At 39.7% G+C, this 18117-nt stretch overlaps 1 protein-coding gene across 1 annotated transcript; it reads right to left on the reverse strand.

Annotated features, from left to right (window-relative positions):
- Positions 1–1523: 1523 nt before the first annotated feature.
- On the reverse strand, positions 1524–9727 carry LOC134817337 (organic solute transporter subunit alpha-like). The gene is made up of 8 exons (XM_063826473.1): positions 9494–9727; positions 6906–7052; positions 6619–6720; positions 5314–5428; positions 4886–5013; positions 4454–4637; positions 2885–3019; positions 1524–2181 (listed from the first exon to the last, which is right to left on the reverse strand). The coding sequence occupies exons 1-8, from the start codon at positions 9618–9620 to the stop codon at positions 2082–2084; spliced, it is 1038 nt and encodes a 345-aa protein (XP_063682543.1). The 5' UTR covers positions 9621–9727; the 3' UTR covers positions 1524–2081.
- Between the last annotated feature and the right edge of the window lie 8390 nt (positions 9728–18117).

The raw sequence follows: 18117 nt of genomic DNA on the forward strand, positions 1-18117 counted from the left end.
GAACTATACGAGTGTAACAAGGGATTTAATTTAGCAACATCCTGATCCACTAAGCTATTCTATACTAGAACAAGTTTCTAGTAGTCTCCAGCACATCGCAGCCAAAACGCAGTAACACTAACTCAGTTATATTAAATACCCTCTCAAGATCATTTAGTAACATCTGCATTACAATGTGCAACAAAACAACTACTATCAAACTAAATATACGGTGTGTGCATTGAGGCTCTCTGCTAATTGCTATGAGCGGCAACAAAAAGAAATTCGACCGAAAAGTATCAGCGCATATTTGATATGAGAATAAAAATGGCGCAACAAAAAATTTGGTTAAATCTCCTTATTGCGATTTCTAACTGCGCGGCGTAGCGCGTACTTTGAAATCCAAATAAAAATTATTTTTGATTCAAATATCGGAAAATAAAATTACGGCATACAGCAAATCTTGTGTAAAAAAATGTGATTAACAATATTCTGTAAAAAAATTTCGTAAAAAAATTTAAGAACACGATGCCCCGCCCCATTTTTTAAATGGTCATTTTTGGAACTTTGACGGGCTATAACTTTCGTTAGGAACAGCCATTTGCCCAAAACTTGGTACCAAACGATTCTACTCAATGAGACCTTTCCAATGATGTATAATATGTTGGGTTTTGAGACATAAAATGTTCACCCGCAAGTTGATGCTCTTAGTACATACACTAATAGTATCGTCTTCGACGACATAGTATCGTCTTCGACGATACAGGGGGAGCCGCGCACTTCGTGCGCGGCGGGTCATACAACGTATGACAAGGTTGGAGGACTTCGCCGCTTCGACGCGCCGCGCGAACTAGCATTCTTGCTTCGCATCGAAGATCGTCGATCGTTGCTCTGCTTCGATGGGTTGACATCGTCAACCAACATTTTAGGGTACATGTTGCTTCATAAGTTGTTTATAAATATAGTCATTTTGCACAATTAACAATTTGCACCCATTTAAAAATCTCTAGGACCTTCATATCCCAATTTACCAGATACCCATATTTTTGCATGATCATGATTTCTGGAACCGAAAATCAGTTTTTCGCCAATAACTGAAAAAGTAAACACATGCGGTTCTTTTAAACCCTATCCGAAGACTGTCTCATGATCCTATCAATAGTTAGTAAAATGGGCTCAGCGCCACGCCCAAAATGGTTTTTGGTTAATTTCTCGAAAAGTAAGGATTTTAGGCCATGTGTTGATCAATAACTCCTATATAAACATGCATATGCGGCTTCGATTAAGCCTACTTTGAAGTCTCTACGACCTTCAGAAGCAAAGGGTCAGTTACGTCATTGGGTCAATATGGGCGTGGCCCTCCTGGGTTTTCCCACGGTAAAAAATGTCTTCAACCGAAAATCTTGTATTCATACCTTTGGGAAGGTCTGTGCAAATTTTCGGGAGTATCTGAAAATTTGCAGGTTCATTTCCATACATGTCCATAAATGACTGGACTACTACTACTAATACTTAAGTACAGGAACAAAATAAAAATTCGATTTCCGAGATAATCAGCATATTATCACGACGATTAAATTAAACTTTATCAAAATGTAATACGATACAATATGAAGTCGTCAATATAAACATCTCTCGGTAATCAAATTCTAAAATATGGTAACCTAATAATTACAAAATATTCATCTAAAAACTGTCTAAATTTATTTCATTATATATATTATGAATGTTATATATATTATGAATGTTATATATATTATGAATGTTACGATATATATTTACAATATGAGTGACCCTATCCAGTTGGCTGATGATTGACACAAGGTTGAAGGGGGCTCAGCAGGCCAGTCACACCATGTCGCTTAGTATAGGGGCCATCTACTTAGGACGTCCGCCAACATCGCAGATTTTCAGACCACCCTCCCTCCCCCTGTCCGGATGTGTCCGAATTTCCAAACCCCCCCCCCCCCTCCCTATTTGCCGGACATCCTAAGTAGATGGCCCCTTATTGATGAGCTACTTTTGACTCTGTACGGCTGTGGCAAGATATATGCGACAAAATACTAGCTGTGCTAATCGGTCCAATATTCTGACTGGAGGATCTATATGTTCGGATTCTGTATTACAAGAGAGGGTTTTCCGAGGTCAACTTCTTCCATTCCACTCTCTAACTCGTCTATCTCATCCACGTCCTTCTTGTATCTGATGAAAGAATTCTTCAAGGTTAAGATGCAAATGGCAAAGAATTATCCTGACCTGAGGATCACATTTGACACATTGGGAATTATCCTCAGCTGAGGTCAAGATTAAGTTCAATTAGATGTGGTATGAATTTGCTGAAGTATCGTCCCAGTCTCCAGAGGCTCAAAGTCCCTGAGCTGGCATGGAGCAAAACTGAATGTTAGCAAACTGGAGCAGAGAGAGAGAGAGCAGGTCTATAAGAGGGATAGCTGGACTCTCTTGTCTCAACATTCTCCCTTGTTCAGTATTTTATTTTGTTTCCAAAAATATGTCTCAACAAATATACGTGTAATATATATGTAAGTCCAAAAATGTGTACCACGCACAGTGTTTAATTTTACTCTGAAGTTACAGTTCAATCTTAAAATTATCCAAAAATAATATTGAAGTTTCTTGAGCAAATATTTAAGAGTAAAGTATTAGATCGCGGTGTTTTTCCTCTAAATTTGCCGCACAAAAGATAAATTTATGCCGGGTGCTGGAACGCACTATTTGCTAAATTTTACCGCACCTATAATAGGTTGCTTATAATTTGAATCAAAACTGAAAATCAAGGTTATTTATACATCACAGCCTTTAATCCTGATGTCGAGCTACGACCCCCAAAGCAGACTTCAACTTTAAGACCCAACGCCTAATAAGAAATATGTTTGTGTTTACTAACCGAACAGGTGCCAGGGGGCCGGTATCGTAGTCAGACTTCTTGTAGAGGAAGTTAGCCACTATGCTTAGTACCAAGCACTCTACACAGACTATGAAGGCGTTCCACATGTCTGTCCTGTTCTCTTTGGAGTAATACCTGCGGGTTACCATGGTTACTAACTGCGGGTATAATCTGTTTATCAAATGATGGAGTAGTTCGCTGTTTATTAGTCCCATGACTGAAATACTTATAGTTGGATAATAGTTTTAATACTTGCAACACATAATTTGAGTCTGAACATGGCGTTGACGCCGAAAATTTACCTACATTCCTAATTTCCTGATTCATTTGTCCTTGTCTCTTCCAACCGGATATTATCCAACTATCAGTATAATAAGTTTAGGATAGTCGGGATACATTTTCGGACAATTTGAAATTTGCTAAATGATATAAATTGTAAAAATGCCAAAAATATACTACTAAACGTGGGCTATTTTAAAGCCACAAATTGTCTTATTGTTAAACTTGTGGTATTTATAGTCGACAGAAATACCATAAATAAACATCCTTGACGTATCAAGACAAATGGGATTATTTAAAAGACCAAGTGTTTTAAAGTTCTTAAAAAGTCGGCAGAATTACCGCGAGACATTTTAAAACCAAGCTTATTAAAATTCAAATAATTAAGTAGAGTTGCGAGTAATAACTTAATAAACGTCAACTAAGTTTAAAAAGTGTGTACGTGCGACTTAACTTTTAAATATTCATTAAATAATTGTCCAACACAGTTGTTAGAGTAAACGTTAACGGGACGCAGCGTCCGGCCCGGACGCTATCAGCTCAGTTTCTGAGTCTGCTGGGCGCTTTTCAGGGTGACTGCCTATCTGGGTGTCTGTTTACACTTGTACTTGCAGGTGCATTCTGTGAACTCTGAACCATCCTCGCTACTACAATGGGCAGGCCAGATCCACCCATCACTAGTCAAGGCCTTCCCCTTGACACTGAATATGCAGATGATGTCGACTTCAATGATGGAGATAAAGAAAATCTGAAGCGCGTTCAGGGGAAACGGTAGTGAGGAGTGGAGGAGAAGCATCACACTGGGATCCATGTTTTGCAGTAAGGCAGATATTCAGCGTAGTATTAGTTTAGGCTATGCTGCTTTCAATAAGTATCAAAAAGCCTGGACTAACGAGATACTTCTGCAAAAGCGACTCATGTTGTATGAAGCCATGGTAGTGTCTGTGTTAATGTATAACTCCAGTTGTTGGGCTGCACCTAAGGCTGTCTTGGAAAAGTTGGATGTTGTACACAGACGTCATTTAAGAATGATTTTGAATTATAAATACCCGGGGGTAATTTCAGAGGCCAATCTGACAGATTGGCAATCTGTATTGGCATATAAATAAATGTTCAGTCATCTACGAGTCGTTATATTATGACCATAATCTTTTTAGAAATAAATACATTCATTTATAAGTCAATAAAAAGCCATAAATTGAGGCTTTCAGCGTTTAGTTACGCTTGTAAACACATGTCAATCGTTTATCGCTCAATCAATAATATCTACCACCCTCAAACTCGACTTACCCGTGCGTGTCAACGGAGCTACTGCATAATGACAGGATTATTCCCTGAACTTTGGCCAGGACGATTGTTATCTTAAAAACAGCAAACTTGGCCCTGATGCTTCTCTCAACCACAAACTGAGACAAGCAAGCGAAGAGGATTCCGATAGCGTACATAGAGAACATAAACGATACCGTCATGATTACTGAGGGGAAGGTTTATATTATTGGGGGGTATTCATTATTACTGAGGGAAGGTTTATATGATTTTGTAAAGATGTGACGTGTAGCTGACCTTGTATCAAAACCTGCAAGTAGTGTTGTACCCGCTAAAACATTCGACTATAGGTTCAATTAAAAATTACAAGTACGAAAATTTAGGTTGGTTTTAAACTATTGAAATATATTGTGCATGTTCCATCACGTTGTTATTATAAACCCTAATCTGACTTACTGTAAAGAGTAGTGGTAGCCCAATGCTGGAAAATAGTGGCTGAAACACCGCTACTGACAAGAGTTGCGTAGATTAACCCCACTATACCCTGTACACCCGGTAACTGCTGCAGCAGCTTCTCCATCCACCTGGAGCAAGTTACTTTTTAATGCTTTTTATACAACAAAGTCTTGTTATTATCCAGGGTTTGGAAAGGATATTACCCGCTTAAAATATTTCCATCGCGTTACATAATACTCAATAAATGTAATAGATTTGTAGTGTTGTAATTAGTTTAAAACGTAAAGTTACTTGAGTTACTTTACGTTATCTCAACAATTTCTTTTGTTGCTGTCAAATATTTGGGGCAAAAACAGGGCAAAATGGATAGACATAGGGATAGGATATTTCAACAATTTGTGTGTAATCAATAATAATCTCAAATTTACCATAGGAATCTTTCGCTTATTTTAATGTTGGGAAAGCAACAAAGCCAACAGAAAGGAGGTTGTCCTAAATTTAGCTCTAGTCCTATCATCTTTTTCATCGTCTGCTCGATTCCACCTGATTTAAATATTTCAATTTACGATCTAATTGGAGAAGTTCGGAGAGGTTCCAAAAATTTTGAATCCGAAAAGTTCTTGGAACTGTTCGGATTTAGTTTACTATTTATAAATGTGTTCGTTTGTTGGACAAAGGAACAATTCTTAAGAAACTGCGACAGGCGAACTTAAAATACACTTAATAAGGAGACACTAAAGTGTTAAGTTTAATTGTCCTGAGCTGCTTAAATTTAATTACAAAAGACAATTTTGGTTCCAACTGTCTTAAATTTGCTGGATGATGCAACAGGAATGTTGGGATTTTTGATTAAAAATGATAAAATTTATTATTTATTATTAAATTTTTCTCACAAATTATGGCCATTATTATCGTATTATAGCCGACATTCTGCAATTAATATTCCGACTATCTTTTACAATGGCAGCGGCCCGGTGTATGTGGCACGTAAAACGCGGTACCTTTGTTGGACGAAAATACTGAATACTTAAAAATTAAGGGGAGTTTTCATTAGCAATTATACAACAATAGATTAGAACAGTCGTGGACAAAATCTCCATTTAAAACAATAAGTAGAGAAATAGAATTACAAAAATACTAAATACTTAAAAACTACTTTTATTTACAATGGGGAACATTTAAAAATACGAATACTGGAACGGACAATATATTCTGATCGTTTATAATAGGTGTATGTAAGAATAGAATAGTATAATAGTAATCAACCGGGTACCAATCTGTTAGAAACAGGTTAGCAACCGGTTGCCAGCTGCCAAATATCAGTGTTAAGCACATTCGCTTTTCCCGCATCAGTTAGTTATAAAATACTTTCAGTTTCAACTGTCTTATATACCCTTAAAGTCAATTAAAGATAATTTCATAGATTGAAAAAAAAGACAAAAAATAAACTAATGTATTAATGTGACGTGCCCTACGTTGCCTAGCAACGTGCCCTACGTTGCCAAGCAACGTGCCCTATGTTGCCTAGCAACGTGCCCTACGTTGCCAAGCAACGTGCCCTATGTTGCCTAGCAACGTGCCCTATGTTGCCTAGCAACGTGCGCTACGTTGCCTAGCAACGTGCCCTATGTTGCCTAGAAATGTGCCCTATGTTGCCTAGCAACGTGCCCTATGTTGCACTATGTTTAGTGTTTACTAATTGCAAATTAAGAAAGGTAACTAGATCTAATTACCTGTGTAAGACCAGATGAGCATGTAGAAGTTGAGAAAGCACAGCGCCTCCAGCACATCACCCAGGTACGTGTACACGAGAGTTCCTTTAGCGTTCAGTATCACTGCAATTGCAGCAACTTTCAGTGGATATTTTGTAATTGTTGTATGGGGTCTCTCGGTTCAGTCATTTAGTTCTTGACTATAATTCATCAGCCATATTTTTATTTTCTAGCGACTGGTGTGGACTGTGGAGCTAAGGGTTTTTTTTATTAAGTAATTAGTAGTAACTATGATATGTGAAACTTACCGAAAACATTAAGCAAGGAGTAAAGTACATAGTAATAGAGCACCCGTCTCGTCATGACATAAATAAACGTCTTGCTCCATCTGTAGGAATCGAACCTGCTAGTGCTGACCAAGGTCACTATCAGAGTAGCTAGCCACATGACACCCGCTGGTTGGAAAGTGGGGCTAGGTTAGTTGGGAGGTTAGTTGGGGAGGTAAGTTGGGAGGTTCGTTGGGGAGGTAAGTTGGGGAGATAAGTTGGGGAGGTTAGTTGGGGAGGTAAGTTGGGGAGGTTAGTTGGGGAGGTAAGTTGGGGAGATAAGTTGGGGAGGTTAGTTTGGAGGTTAGTTGGGGAGGTTAGTTGGGGAGGTAAGTTGGGGAGGTTAGTTGGGGAGGTAAGTTGGGGAGATAAGTTGGGGAGGTTAGTTTGGAGGTTAGTTGGGGAGGTTAGTTGGGGAGGTTAGTTGGGGAGGTTAGTTGGGAGGTTAGTTGGGGAGGTTAGTTTGGGAGGTTAGTTGGGGAGGTTAGTTGGGGAGGTTAGTTGGGAGGTTAGTTGGGGAGGTAAGTTGGGGAGGCTAGTTGGGGAGGTTAGTTGGGGAGGTTAGTTGGGGAGATAAGTTGGGGAGGTTAGTTGGGAGGTTAGTTGGGGAGGTTAGTTGGGAGGTTAGTTGGGGAGGTTAGTTGGGGAGGTTAGTTGGGGAGGTTAGTTGGGAGGTTAGTTGGGGAGGTTAGTTGGGAGGTTAGTTGGGAGGTTAGTTGGGGAGGTTAGTTGGGGAGGTTAGTTGGAGAGGTAAGTTGGGGAGGCTAGTTGGGGAGGTTAGTTGGGGAGGTAAGTTGGGGAGATAAGTTGGGGAGGTTAGTTTGGAGGTTAGTTGGGGAGGTTAGTTGGGGAGGTTAGTTGGGAGGTTAGTTGGGGAGGTTAGTTTGGGAGGTTAGTTGGGGAGGTTAGTTGGGGAGGTTAGTTGGGAGGTTAGTTGGGGAGGTAAGTTGGGGAGGCTAGTTGGGGAGGTTAGTTGGGGAGGTTAGTTGGGGAGATAAGTTGGGGAGGTTAGTTGGGAGGTTAGTTGGGGAGGTTAGTTGGGGAGGTTAGTTGGGGAGGTTAGTTGGGAGGTTAGTTGGGGAGGTTAGTTGGGGAGGTTAGTTGGGGAGGTTAGTTGGGGAGGTTAGTTGGGGAGGTTAGTTGGGAGGTTAGTTGGGGAGGTTAGTTGGGAGGTTAGTTGGGGAGGTTAGTTGGGAGGTTAGTTGGGAGGTTAGTTGGGGAGGTTAGTTGGGGAGGTTAGTTGGGGAGATTAGTTTGGGAGGTAAGTTGGGGAGGTGAGTTGGGGAGGTTAGTTTGGGAGGTTAGTTGTGGAGGTTAGTTGGGGAGGTTAGTTGGGGAGGTTAGTTGGGGAGGTTAGTTGGGGAGGTTAGTTGGGGAGGTTAGTTGGAGAGGTTAGTTGGGAGGTTAGTTGGGGAGGTTAGTTGGGGAGGTTAGTTGGGGATAATGAGCAATTAGTTACGGCCAGTATACACGGCCTTCAAACAGTTGGAATGTTTATTATCTGGAGAAGTAAGAACTTGGTAAGCTGGTGGGGACTAGAGAACTAGGTGGGCACGTGAAGTATGTAATTTGAACCACGTGACTTATGAGAGTTGAGAGCTGGACAACGTGATCGCTGATCTCATTGGGAACTACTCATGTCTGTCTTTTTGTCATGTCAAATATTTTCATTCTATTGTTCATTTCTCATATCCATTTATAGTGATCTGGGTGTGATTTAGATCACTCCACTCCGCCCAGATTCCTGTCAATTTGTACGGGACCCGGCCACTGAGGCGAGAGGTTCAGTGGCCAGGTGTAAAGTAGTTACGGTCGGGTGGGCACGGTATTAAAATAGAATTGTAACGGAGTCATGTGAGTAGATTCCAGTTGCGAAAGAGTGGCGAGTGCATGTGCCGTCCTGATCATTGCAAGAGCCAAATGAAATAGTAATTTGTAGTGAATCTGGAAAATCAAAGAAAGTATTTTCGTCCTTATTTTGAACAGATTCCATGCCTATAAATGAGATTTGTATAGTTCCGTTTTATTTCAAGTATCCCCTTAACGTTCATATCTTCGTATATTAGGACGCAATGAAACTATCGGATCACGATGTATGGGCACTTGCCACCCCATGGCAACATCAAGATATATCGACTCTGTTACATCGTTTCCTGTTAATATAAAACTCCGTTACAAATTGAACTGGGATCTGGCAATACTACACCTTAGTTCAGTAAAATCTTACTATATATAAAGCGAGACGATATATATGGTTCCGTGGCATTTTACTGACACCACGGCATCAACTTTAACGCGACTTTCCGCAAAAACCGTAAAAGATATAAAACTGAAACTTTTTTGGCTGGGTCAAATGCTTTAATGGCCTTCAAATCAGCATGAAAAAATAAAAAATTGGTCAAGAAATAGGAGTTTTAGAGCTCAAAATTTGGATCCCCAAGTGGTGTCAAAAATGCGAATTAAATAGGTACCTAATAATTATTTTAGTCTCTTGAGTCTTGACACCACTTTAGGGTTAGACGGGTTCCTGCTAGTATTATGACTAATTTATGACTATAAACGTAACTAACCTATGATGAGAAGAGGTAGCCACTCAGGAGGAGGGCACTCGGCCGTCTGAAGGAAATTAGGGCCCAAGTTGGTCTTATTATACTCCCAGAACTCTAACACCTCCGCACTTTCCTCGCAGCTCACCATGCCTTCAGGCTCAAAGGCTTTGTTGTGATTATCTTCTCTTCTCTTTTAGTTCTAGCCAGCTCAGTATTGCTTCAAGATCAGATCATCAGGTGTTTAAAATTCTACCTTTGGATGAGTTAACTGTCAATTTGGACTGATGATGACTTTTTATGATATCATTACTGATCTCAATCCATAGGCCATTCACATATTATTACGTAAGCAAGATGTTGCCATTTTAAAACCCTCTTCACCCTCTGCAAGTTTAAACATGGCTATTGCATGGAAATATTACATTAGCGGTCACCTGGTCACCATTTCAGCCAATTTCTAAACCCTCTCCCCCTAAGATAGTGACGTAAGATGTGAACCCGCCCTAAATATAAATGTGGGTACGAGGTCGAGAATTAACTTTTGCAATTTCCTATACTACCAGATCTTTTAAAATTAAAGTTATCAGCTTACGTGTCAACAATAAACAAAACTACTGCGGACACGATTGATATATTGCTATGGTAACTACTGTGGACACTATATTGATATATTGCTATGGCACGATCAACGAATGGTGTTGTAAATGGTTAAAATGGTAAGGGGCATGGGCTATCATGGTCAACCAAGAATAAATCCATTTAGCACTAGTACCCTATTTATTGAAGCTTTGAACAGCATTTTACTGTTCGATCAATCACACTTTAATAGCAGCAAAACACTGGAATGATTATAATTCAAAAAAACTATTTTCTTAAACTAAACGCCATATAAAGTGGTTTAATAATTAGGCATTCTAAAGCTTATTTGTGCTGGCGTACGACAACCAAACCAATCTAAACAAATCAGAATTACAATTCACAGCTCAATGAAAAGCTGGAATTATGACTCAAACACCTGATGCACATATTATTAAGTGTAGTACAACTACAGTACACAATAAGTGTGTGATTATATTATTATCAGGTAATATACGCGACATTTAGGAAACTCGATCCTCCGATATGTGATGATGAGCAATTTTACACAAAGTCACACAAGTCACATCCAACTCGGTACCAATTGTTCAGGTCTGAGATCAAACAGTGGAGTGTACAGATAAAATGATAGTCCAGGGGCCAGCAATTAAAGTTTACTCACGTACACTTTCTCATGATGACATACTATGTACAATGTATAATGTTCAATGTACATTCTACATTCTACATTCTACATTTTACTGACAATTTACACACGATCATGTCCGATGAAGCATCACTGTTGTACCCTGTCTAATGTCTATATGCATCAACATACATGCTTGTTCTTTCAGATCATGTGGAGAACTTTATGTGAAAAACGATAAACCGAAACTGGACAAAAATGAAGAATATTTTATCACATGGAACTTATACACGAGTTATACACAAGTTATACACAAACTAAATGCTCCTTCTTACGGTCCCATTCAGTAATTTATATAAGTTTTGATCATCAGCCTTCTTATCTGGGCATAACTGGCGAACTGAAAATCACAACAAATAATGATATGATCAGATACGGTGATTGGAAGTGAACGGTGTTACATCTGACATTTCACCACACGACGTTAAATGAAACAGTGTATGAAACATCTGATACTCTGAAGTTCCACCCCTCAATTGTAATATAATAGCTTCAAACGTAACTTTACACCCATACTTTGGTTTTTACCATAAACCTAACTGTCTTCATAACACTAACACCAGCTGATTATCTCTAATAATTAATCGTGGAGTTAAAATGCGGAAATGTTCATATTCCTGTTGGACGTGACCGCGCTAGGTTACTAACGTGACGTACTAACGTGACGTACTAACGTGACGTACTAATGTGACGTACTAACGTGACGTACTAACGTGACGCACTAACGTGACGCACTAACGTGACGAGCTAACGTGACGAGCTAACGTGACGTACTAACGTGACGTACTAACGTGACGCACTAACGTGACGCACTAACGTGACGCACTAACGTGACGAGCTAACGTGACGAGCTAACGTGACGAGCTAACGTGACGAGCTAACGTGACGAGCTAACGTGACGAGCTAACGTGACGTACTAACGTGACGTACTAACGTGACGAGCTAACGTGACGTACTAACGTGACGTGCTAACGTGACGCACTAACGTGACGAGCTAACGTGACGTACTAACGTGACGTACTAACGTGACGTGCTAACGTGACGCACTAACGTGACGAGCTAACGTGACGCACTAACGTGACGTACTAACGTGACGTACTAACGTGACGTACTAACGTGACGTACTAACGTGACGTACTAACGTGACGTACTAACGTGACGTACTAACGTGACGTACTAACGTGACGTACTAACGTGACGTACTAACGTGACGTACTAACGTGACGTACTAACGTGACGTACTAACGTGACGTACTAACGTGACGTACTAACGTGACGTACTAACGTGACGTACTAACGTGACGTACTAACGTGACGTACTAACGTGACGTACTAACGTGACGTACTAACGTGACGTACTAACGTGACGTGCTAACGTGACGTACTAACGTGACGTGCTAACGTGACGTACTAACGTGACGTGCTAACGTGACGTACTAACGTGACGTACTAACGTGACGTGCTAACGTGACGTACTAACGTGACGTACTAACGTGACGTACTAACGTGACGCACTAACGTGACGTACTAACGTGACGCACTAACGTGACGTACTAACGTGACGCACTAACGTGACGTACTAACGTGACGTACTAACGTGAAGCACTAACGTGACGTACTAACGTGACGTACTAACGTGACGAGCGGTAATGCCGTTTAAATACAGACCCGGTACAAACAACAAACAAAGTCAGGAGCTACTGTTACTCTGTAGTCTGCAGCTAACAACAACACACTAATACACGCACTATATTAGGAACTAGATCGTAAGGAAGTACATTATAATATAGGAATATTACACTGTAGAGTGTAGACACGTCACTAGTCTGACGAGGTGAACAGTTAACAGATGATCCTCCTGATCCGGTTACATTTGCACCTTGGTCGCGCTTCATCACCATCTACCATCTACCTCATCTACCTCATCTACCTCATCTACCTCATCGGCTGAACTTCATACTGTTGTAACGTGCACGGAAATAGCCTAAACGTGCATTACTGTATATTTTAAACGGGCATAAGTTTAACCATGCAGAATTATAACCGCGCATAGTGTGACCCGGGTGAGGAGTAGTTTGTAACCGATAAAGTATGCACAATGACAACACAATGAAACGTTATGTGAACATCCGTCTTGGAATAAAATTGCTCTTTTTTCATCGCTGACTGCTCACTGCTCAGGATGCATAGGTACATCATGAAGCACACGATGATTATTAAATTTTGTACAGTTATATGCCGATTAACCGCGGAGTTAGGGAGAAAGGAAAAAGGCGCGGTAAATCGGGGTTTGCGGTAAAACGGGGTTTTGATTGTTTACATTATATTATTATTTATGTTAAGCCCTATTTGTGGAAAGGAATGGCTGCGGTAAATCAGGGCTTGTGGTTAATCGGCGTGCAGTAAATCAGGGTTTTACTGTACAATCTTTTTCATGACTCTTTGGAAGTTTGGAGTCGCTTATTTTACAAGAAAATAAAAAGAGTCAATGAGCGACATAAAATCGGATATGAAGTCCTGCAGTACCTACTAGTACTAGCAGAATATGTGAAATGTAATTGCAGGGTGGGTGTTAATGTTGTGTTTTCGCTTGGGATTTGGAAGCAGTTTTGAGGCATAGGTTATACTTATAAATAATGAATAGTGAACCTAAGATGGGAGCGATTAGAGCCTCCAAATTGGCGCAAAATGAATGCAAATCACAACTTCCATACATGAATTTCATCTAATATAGACCTTGCATAATGCTTGAGAAAGCACAGGCTGGGAAAGTCGGAGCTTACAATTTGAGTCATGATAGGAAAAATAGGCGGTTCAAAATGTGTTCTTAGTAAATGTGTCGCTCAAGCATGCTTGATCGATAACCTTGAAAATCTGCCTTCGAAGTTAGATATCAACAAAAACATGTACTTATAAATTACAAATGAACAAAACAGAGGGCCCAAAGTGTCAGCCCAGTAAAGTGGAAATTGTAGATTCTTCCGGGATTCTAGCCAGGTGAGATCTAGGGTAGAGCGGTAGACATTTCCCCGAATTTTCAAATATTTCGGGGGACAATGATACTGCAGGAATACGCAGGTCTAGATCTGACATCTATACTTTCGAGTTCTGGTCGGCGTGACAGAGAGAGAGAGTGACTATGTATTTTGTGAATACTTTTGAGACTTCGATCTCCATGATAGTCGCATTGCAATCTTTAGTAGATTGATTTGAGCCGGATGATTTGCTTACACTTGAGGTTGAATGATTTGTCACTTAGACAGTTTCAGTCCGACTTGTCTGGAACTTCAATATAGGCCTAGCAAGTTCCAGCTTAAACGTCGTAGTTTGATATGAAGAAGATGCAGAAAAGCTCAGTTCGTCTGTTTTCTGACAACTAGCAGGTAAAATTCCGTGTTTTATTTTGTAATAACATCCCCATTCTTAGTGTTTTAGTTTAGGTATAAATAGGTTGGGAGCAAGCTTACGATAGTAAAGATTGAAAGCTTTTATAATAGTATGTCTAGAATGAAGATGGGGATATATAAGACAAGAGAAACGCCATCTAAGGATGCAAGGAGAGTTAGGAATCTTTGTACTACATTAAATCAATTCCTTCTCTAATGTCCTGAAAAAATATAATGTATATTCAACGGAGGGGGACTGGAACGAATTTTTATTACTAATAATCCTATAGACTTGTTATTTAACGAATAAAAATCATATATATGACACACAAATTATCTGTTCCGTGATTCTACATAAGGTATTCTAGAAAATTATGGATTTTTGTTGATCGTATATATTGAGGTACTGGAGAAGTGTATCGGACTGTGTACCGGGTAGATCGGTATGTGATCCCATTCCAATGAAACGGCATCACGTTTATGATAATCTGTTTTAGGCTATCTATTTTCATCTGCTTGACGCTGTTGCTCATAAGACGTGAAACTACGAAATAAAACCTCTTATTGAAATCGATCTGATGTCTTTAGGACGGGTCTTACGGACGATCTTACGGACGGGTCTTTTACAGGCCAATTTACCGTAATATATTTAATACTTTGCAAGTCAGCAAGTCTCTATCTATTAGCGCCATGAAATCTTCAAGTTAACGATTTTACATATAACTCCAACTACCCTGACACAAAGTCGAACTAAACATCACAAAGGACGGGCAGCTCAACTTGAAACTTGACCCAGCCAGAAGCTGCCTAGAACCTGATCCCACTAAATTTCCCGTAAAACTTATTTCACCTGCAGGAAGCTGTGAAGGGCCTTTACAGGGATGACTGTGGGAGGAGGAGGCGGTGTACCTGTGATCTTTGTGCAGGATTGCTTGAAGGAGGGAGGAAGCACGTGTAAACAGCTTTGTGATATGGATCAGCGAAGCTATTGTTCTATTCCGACCAGGCGCCAATTCAGCAGAGCTAGCCTACTATAAGTACGAGACCGGACTTTTAGGTTTGTCACTTTTAACCATTACTTAATTTGTAAGTAAGTAAGATAGTGATGCCTTTGATTAAATTCCATTGATTTCCTTTTTCATGTGGACCCCCGATCTGCCCCTATTCTAAGATTACCACAATTTCATTTCCATCATACCTATGTGGTCTGACACCGAAAAAATATATACTAAAAGTTGAGACAGCTACATACAAATTTTTTAATAATTTTTGCCTAACATGTAAACCAGAAGATTTGGGATATTTAGTCATGGTTACTTACTTTTTAATTTCGGGAGATCCTCGCCACGAAAATGAAGTCATGGTTAGAAGTCATTGAATAGCAATAGCAACGTATCCTTAGCCTGTCAATTAGTTTTAGGTTTCGTCTTTTTTCTTGGTGAACCTGTCATCAGCAGGAGTTAGCGTGTTTACCCAGAGATGGTATTATATTATTTCATTTCTTGCTCCACGGAATTAGGCGATTTAAAGTACGGTACAATGGTCAGGAGATATATAAGCGAGGAGCATGTGGCAAAGGTCAAAGGTTGACAGTTTCTCAGAGTAGACTCCCGTTTTAATTTACAACGCTTAATCATTAGTCCTAATTATGTTTTAAAACTTTTTTTTAGTACACTTTTATATCGGGTGTTTACGACATATCTCCTCTGATTTAAGAAAACCAAATTTTCCAGTGTCATGATTTTATGGCCTGGGAATTTGACTTCACGTTTATATGGGGCAGTAATCACTCTGGTTCGAGTTAAACCCTGTTAAACATGATACCTCGCCTCAGAGTCTGATACATAATTGAAATTTGTCCAAGCTCTGCGTTGTTTATCGGACGCTAAACATTTTCGCAGTATACTCAATTGCTTTTCGCAGCTGTTGCAAATCAGCTGTTAAAACATATTCGGAGAATTCCCTTGTGGGGGTCTCGCTCTACCGGTTATGCGTTATCAGGTTAACATTCTTAATCCTGATAAACTTGTGCTATCACCATGATTAATTATGCTTATTAATAACGTTATAATAGAATATTTTATGCTGTATTTTGGTATATTTTTTGATATGTGGTATTTTGGTTTTAAACGCGGCCACTCCCACGTGCTGTTCCGTCTAGAAGTTTAGATTTCATTCCATGTTTCCAGAACGAGATAACTAGATGCGGGTCTTTATTCAACTTGGTGGAGCGTGAAATGACTTTTAACATTCATTAACTTAAATTCTCGGGAATGTAATAAAAAACCTTCCTGCTATGCTAATTAAACTTAGTTATTTATAATGCGCCCTCCCCCTCTCTTACGTCAATTGCAAGGATCCCTCGTAAGGAGGGAAATTCCGTGCTCCCCGTGTCACCAGAAGTGATCAAACTTTTGTGTTTTACGTTCTGTCACCGGTCTTAATTTAGCTTGTTAGCTCGGCTATTCCTGTCTCTAGATTAAGTGATTACATCATTAACTCCAGGCTCTTGCCGCTGCCTGATCTCGTCGCTATTTTTGTATTGCTAAAGTTTCCGGATATGCTTCAAAAAGTTGACAAATGACCGGTTTTAGCTGACGTGAGGGATTGGAGAGATTGGGCGGCAGCGGGCCCCGTATCAACATTCAACAAATGCCCCGAAATATCCGTCATGATTGAAGAGCATGCACCCCTAACACTATCACGTGACTCTGTAATCTCTGTACCGGATTTACGGAGTATTTATAGCTTTCTTTGTGAGGCCCACTCCATTGAAGTGCTGGTAGGCCGTTTGTTGTGGTTAGCAGATCATGTTTAGTGTCACTCCCCGTACGATACTCTATTTACCGTTACTATAGTTGCTACACTGTCAGCACAGGGATGCCAAATTCCGAACTCCTAGATTTTTTGATTTCTTTGATGAACCATGCGGGCAACCTTTGACCTTTTGTTCTTCATGCCGATTATGTTTAAATACAAAAATGCTTGTTCGCTTTTTCAGAATATGTTATTCCCATTTTAGGATTGGGGACACGGTGAAGTCTATTTTTGTCCGCTCTTCTCCTCGCTGGTTGGCCCTTTTAACCTGACGGTTATTGAGGACTTCGAACATTCGAGGACTCCGAACACTCAAGTTCTCTTGGTTCATCTTAATTAATTTCACATTGAAAACAACCGGCCAGGATAATAAGCCACCATACGGCCATAATACGGCCACCATACGTCCACCAAACAGCCTTAGCAGTCCAAACAATTTCTAAGCAAAATTGATGCTTTAAAATTTATTGACGCGTTAGTTTTTGTTATAGTTAAATAGTTAACTCATATTATAATCCACAAGGGTAAAGTAATTTCGTAGGTTTTGTATCGCAGCATCTTTTAGAGCCCTTTTAGTGCAAGGTTACATTCATTTAGATTTTAGTTGCACTTATCTTTACATTTTACAGCACTACGTGTATAAGTAGGCGGAATTGTTGTTATGGTTTTAAACTACAACAACAAAGCAAGTTAACGATGACGCAGGTCGGATCGTTAACACTAACTGTCATAATCGCATTTTAAGGAGACTTTGTTTCAATTGTACTCGTCCAGTTGACAAATAGTATATCAATTCTGAGAAAAATTTGTTTTGCTTCCAGATTGGTTTTAAAATTTAAAATTCCTATTTATTTTTTTTGAAAATTCGATTGATTACTGAGAATCACGCGTTACATGAGAATCAAGCGTTACATTTCAGCCATGCAAAATTAGGTTGATATTTTTTGTATATAAAACTAACGGAAAAAATTCCATCGCAATATAATTATAACTTGCATAGGTACTGTTTGGCCGGATGACAACTAACTAAACTAGAAAAATAATCTTGATTATAAAATAATTAATTCGGCTGAACCAACACATAGTAGGAGCCACATTAACGTTACAAAAGTTGTATTAAATCTGATCACACTTTTAGTCGATTTGGCGGCAATTTCTTG

Source organism: Bolinopsis microptera, chromosome 6 (genome assembly GCF_026151205.1).
Source record: "Bolinopsis microptera isolate Bmic1 chromosome 6, MBARI_Bmic_1.0, whole genome shotgun sequence".
In the NCBI taxonomy this organism is placed as follows: domain Eukaryota; kingdom Metazoa; phylum Ctenophora; class Tentaculata; order Lobata; family Bolinopsidae; genus Bolinopsis; species Bolinopsis microptera.

Excerpts from the sequence above, each read along its gene's own strand:
- LOC134817337 (XM_063826473.1), bottom strand. The coding sequence starts at position 9,620 with ATGGTGAGCTGCGAGGAAAGTGCGGAGGTGTTAGAGTTCTGGGAGTAT. Across the intron at positions 7,053-9,493 it reads GCTACCTCTTCTCATCATAG|CGGGTGTCATGTGGCTAGCT; the intron begins GTTAGTTACGTT and ends CTTTCCAACCAG. Across the intron at positions 5,429-6,618 it reads GCTCATCTGGTCTTACACAG|GTGGAATCGAGCAGACGATG; the intron begins GTAATTAGATCT and ends TATTTAAATCAG.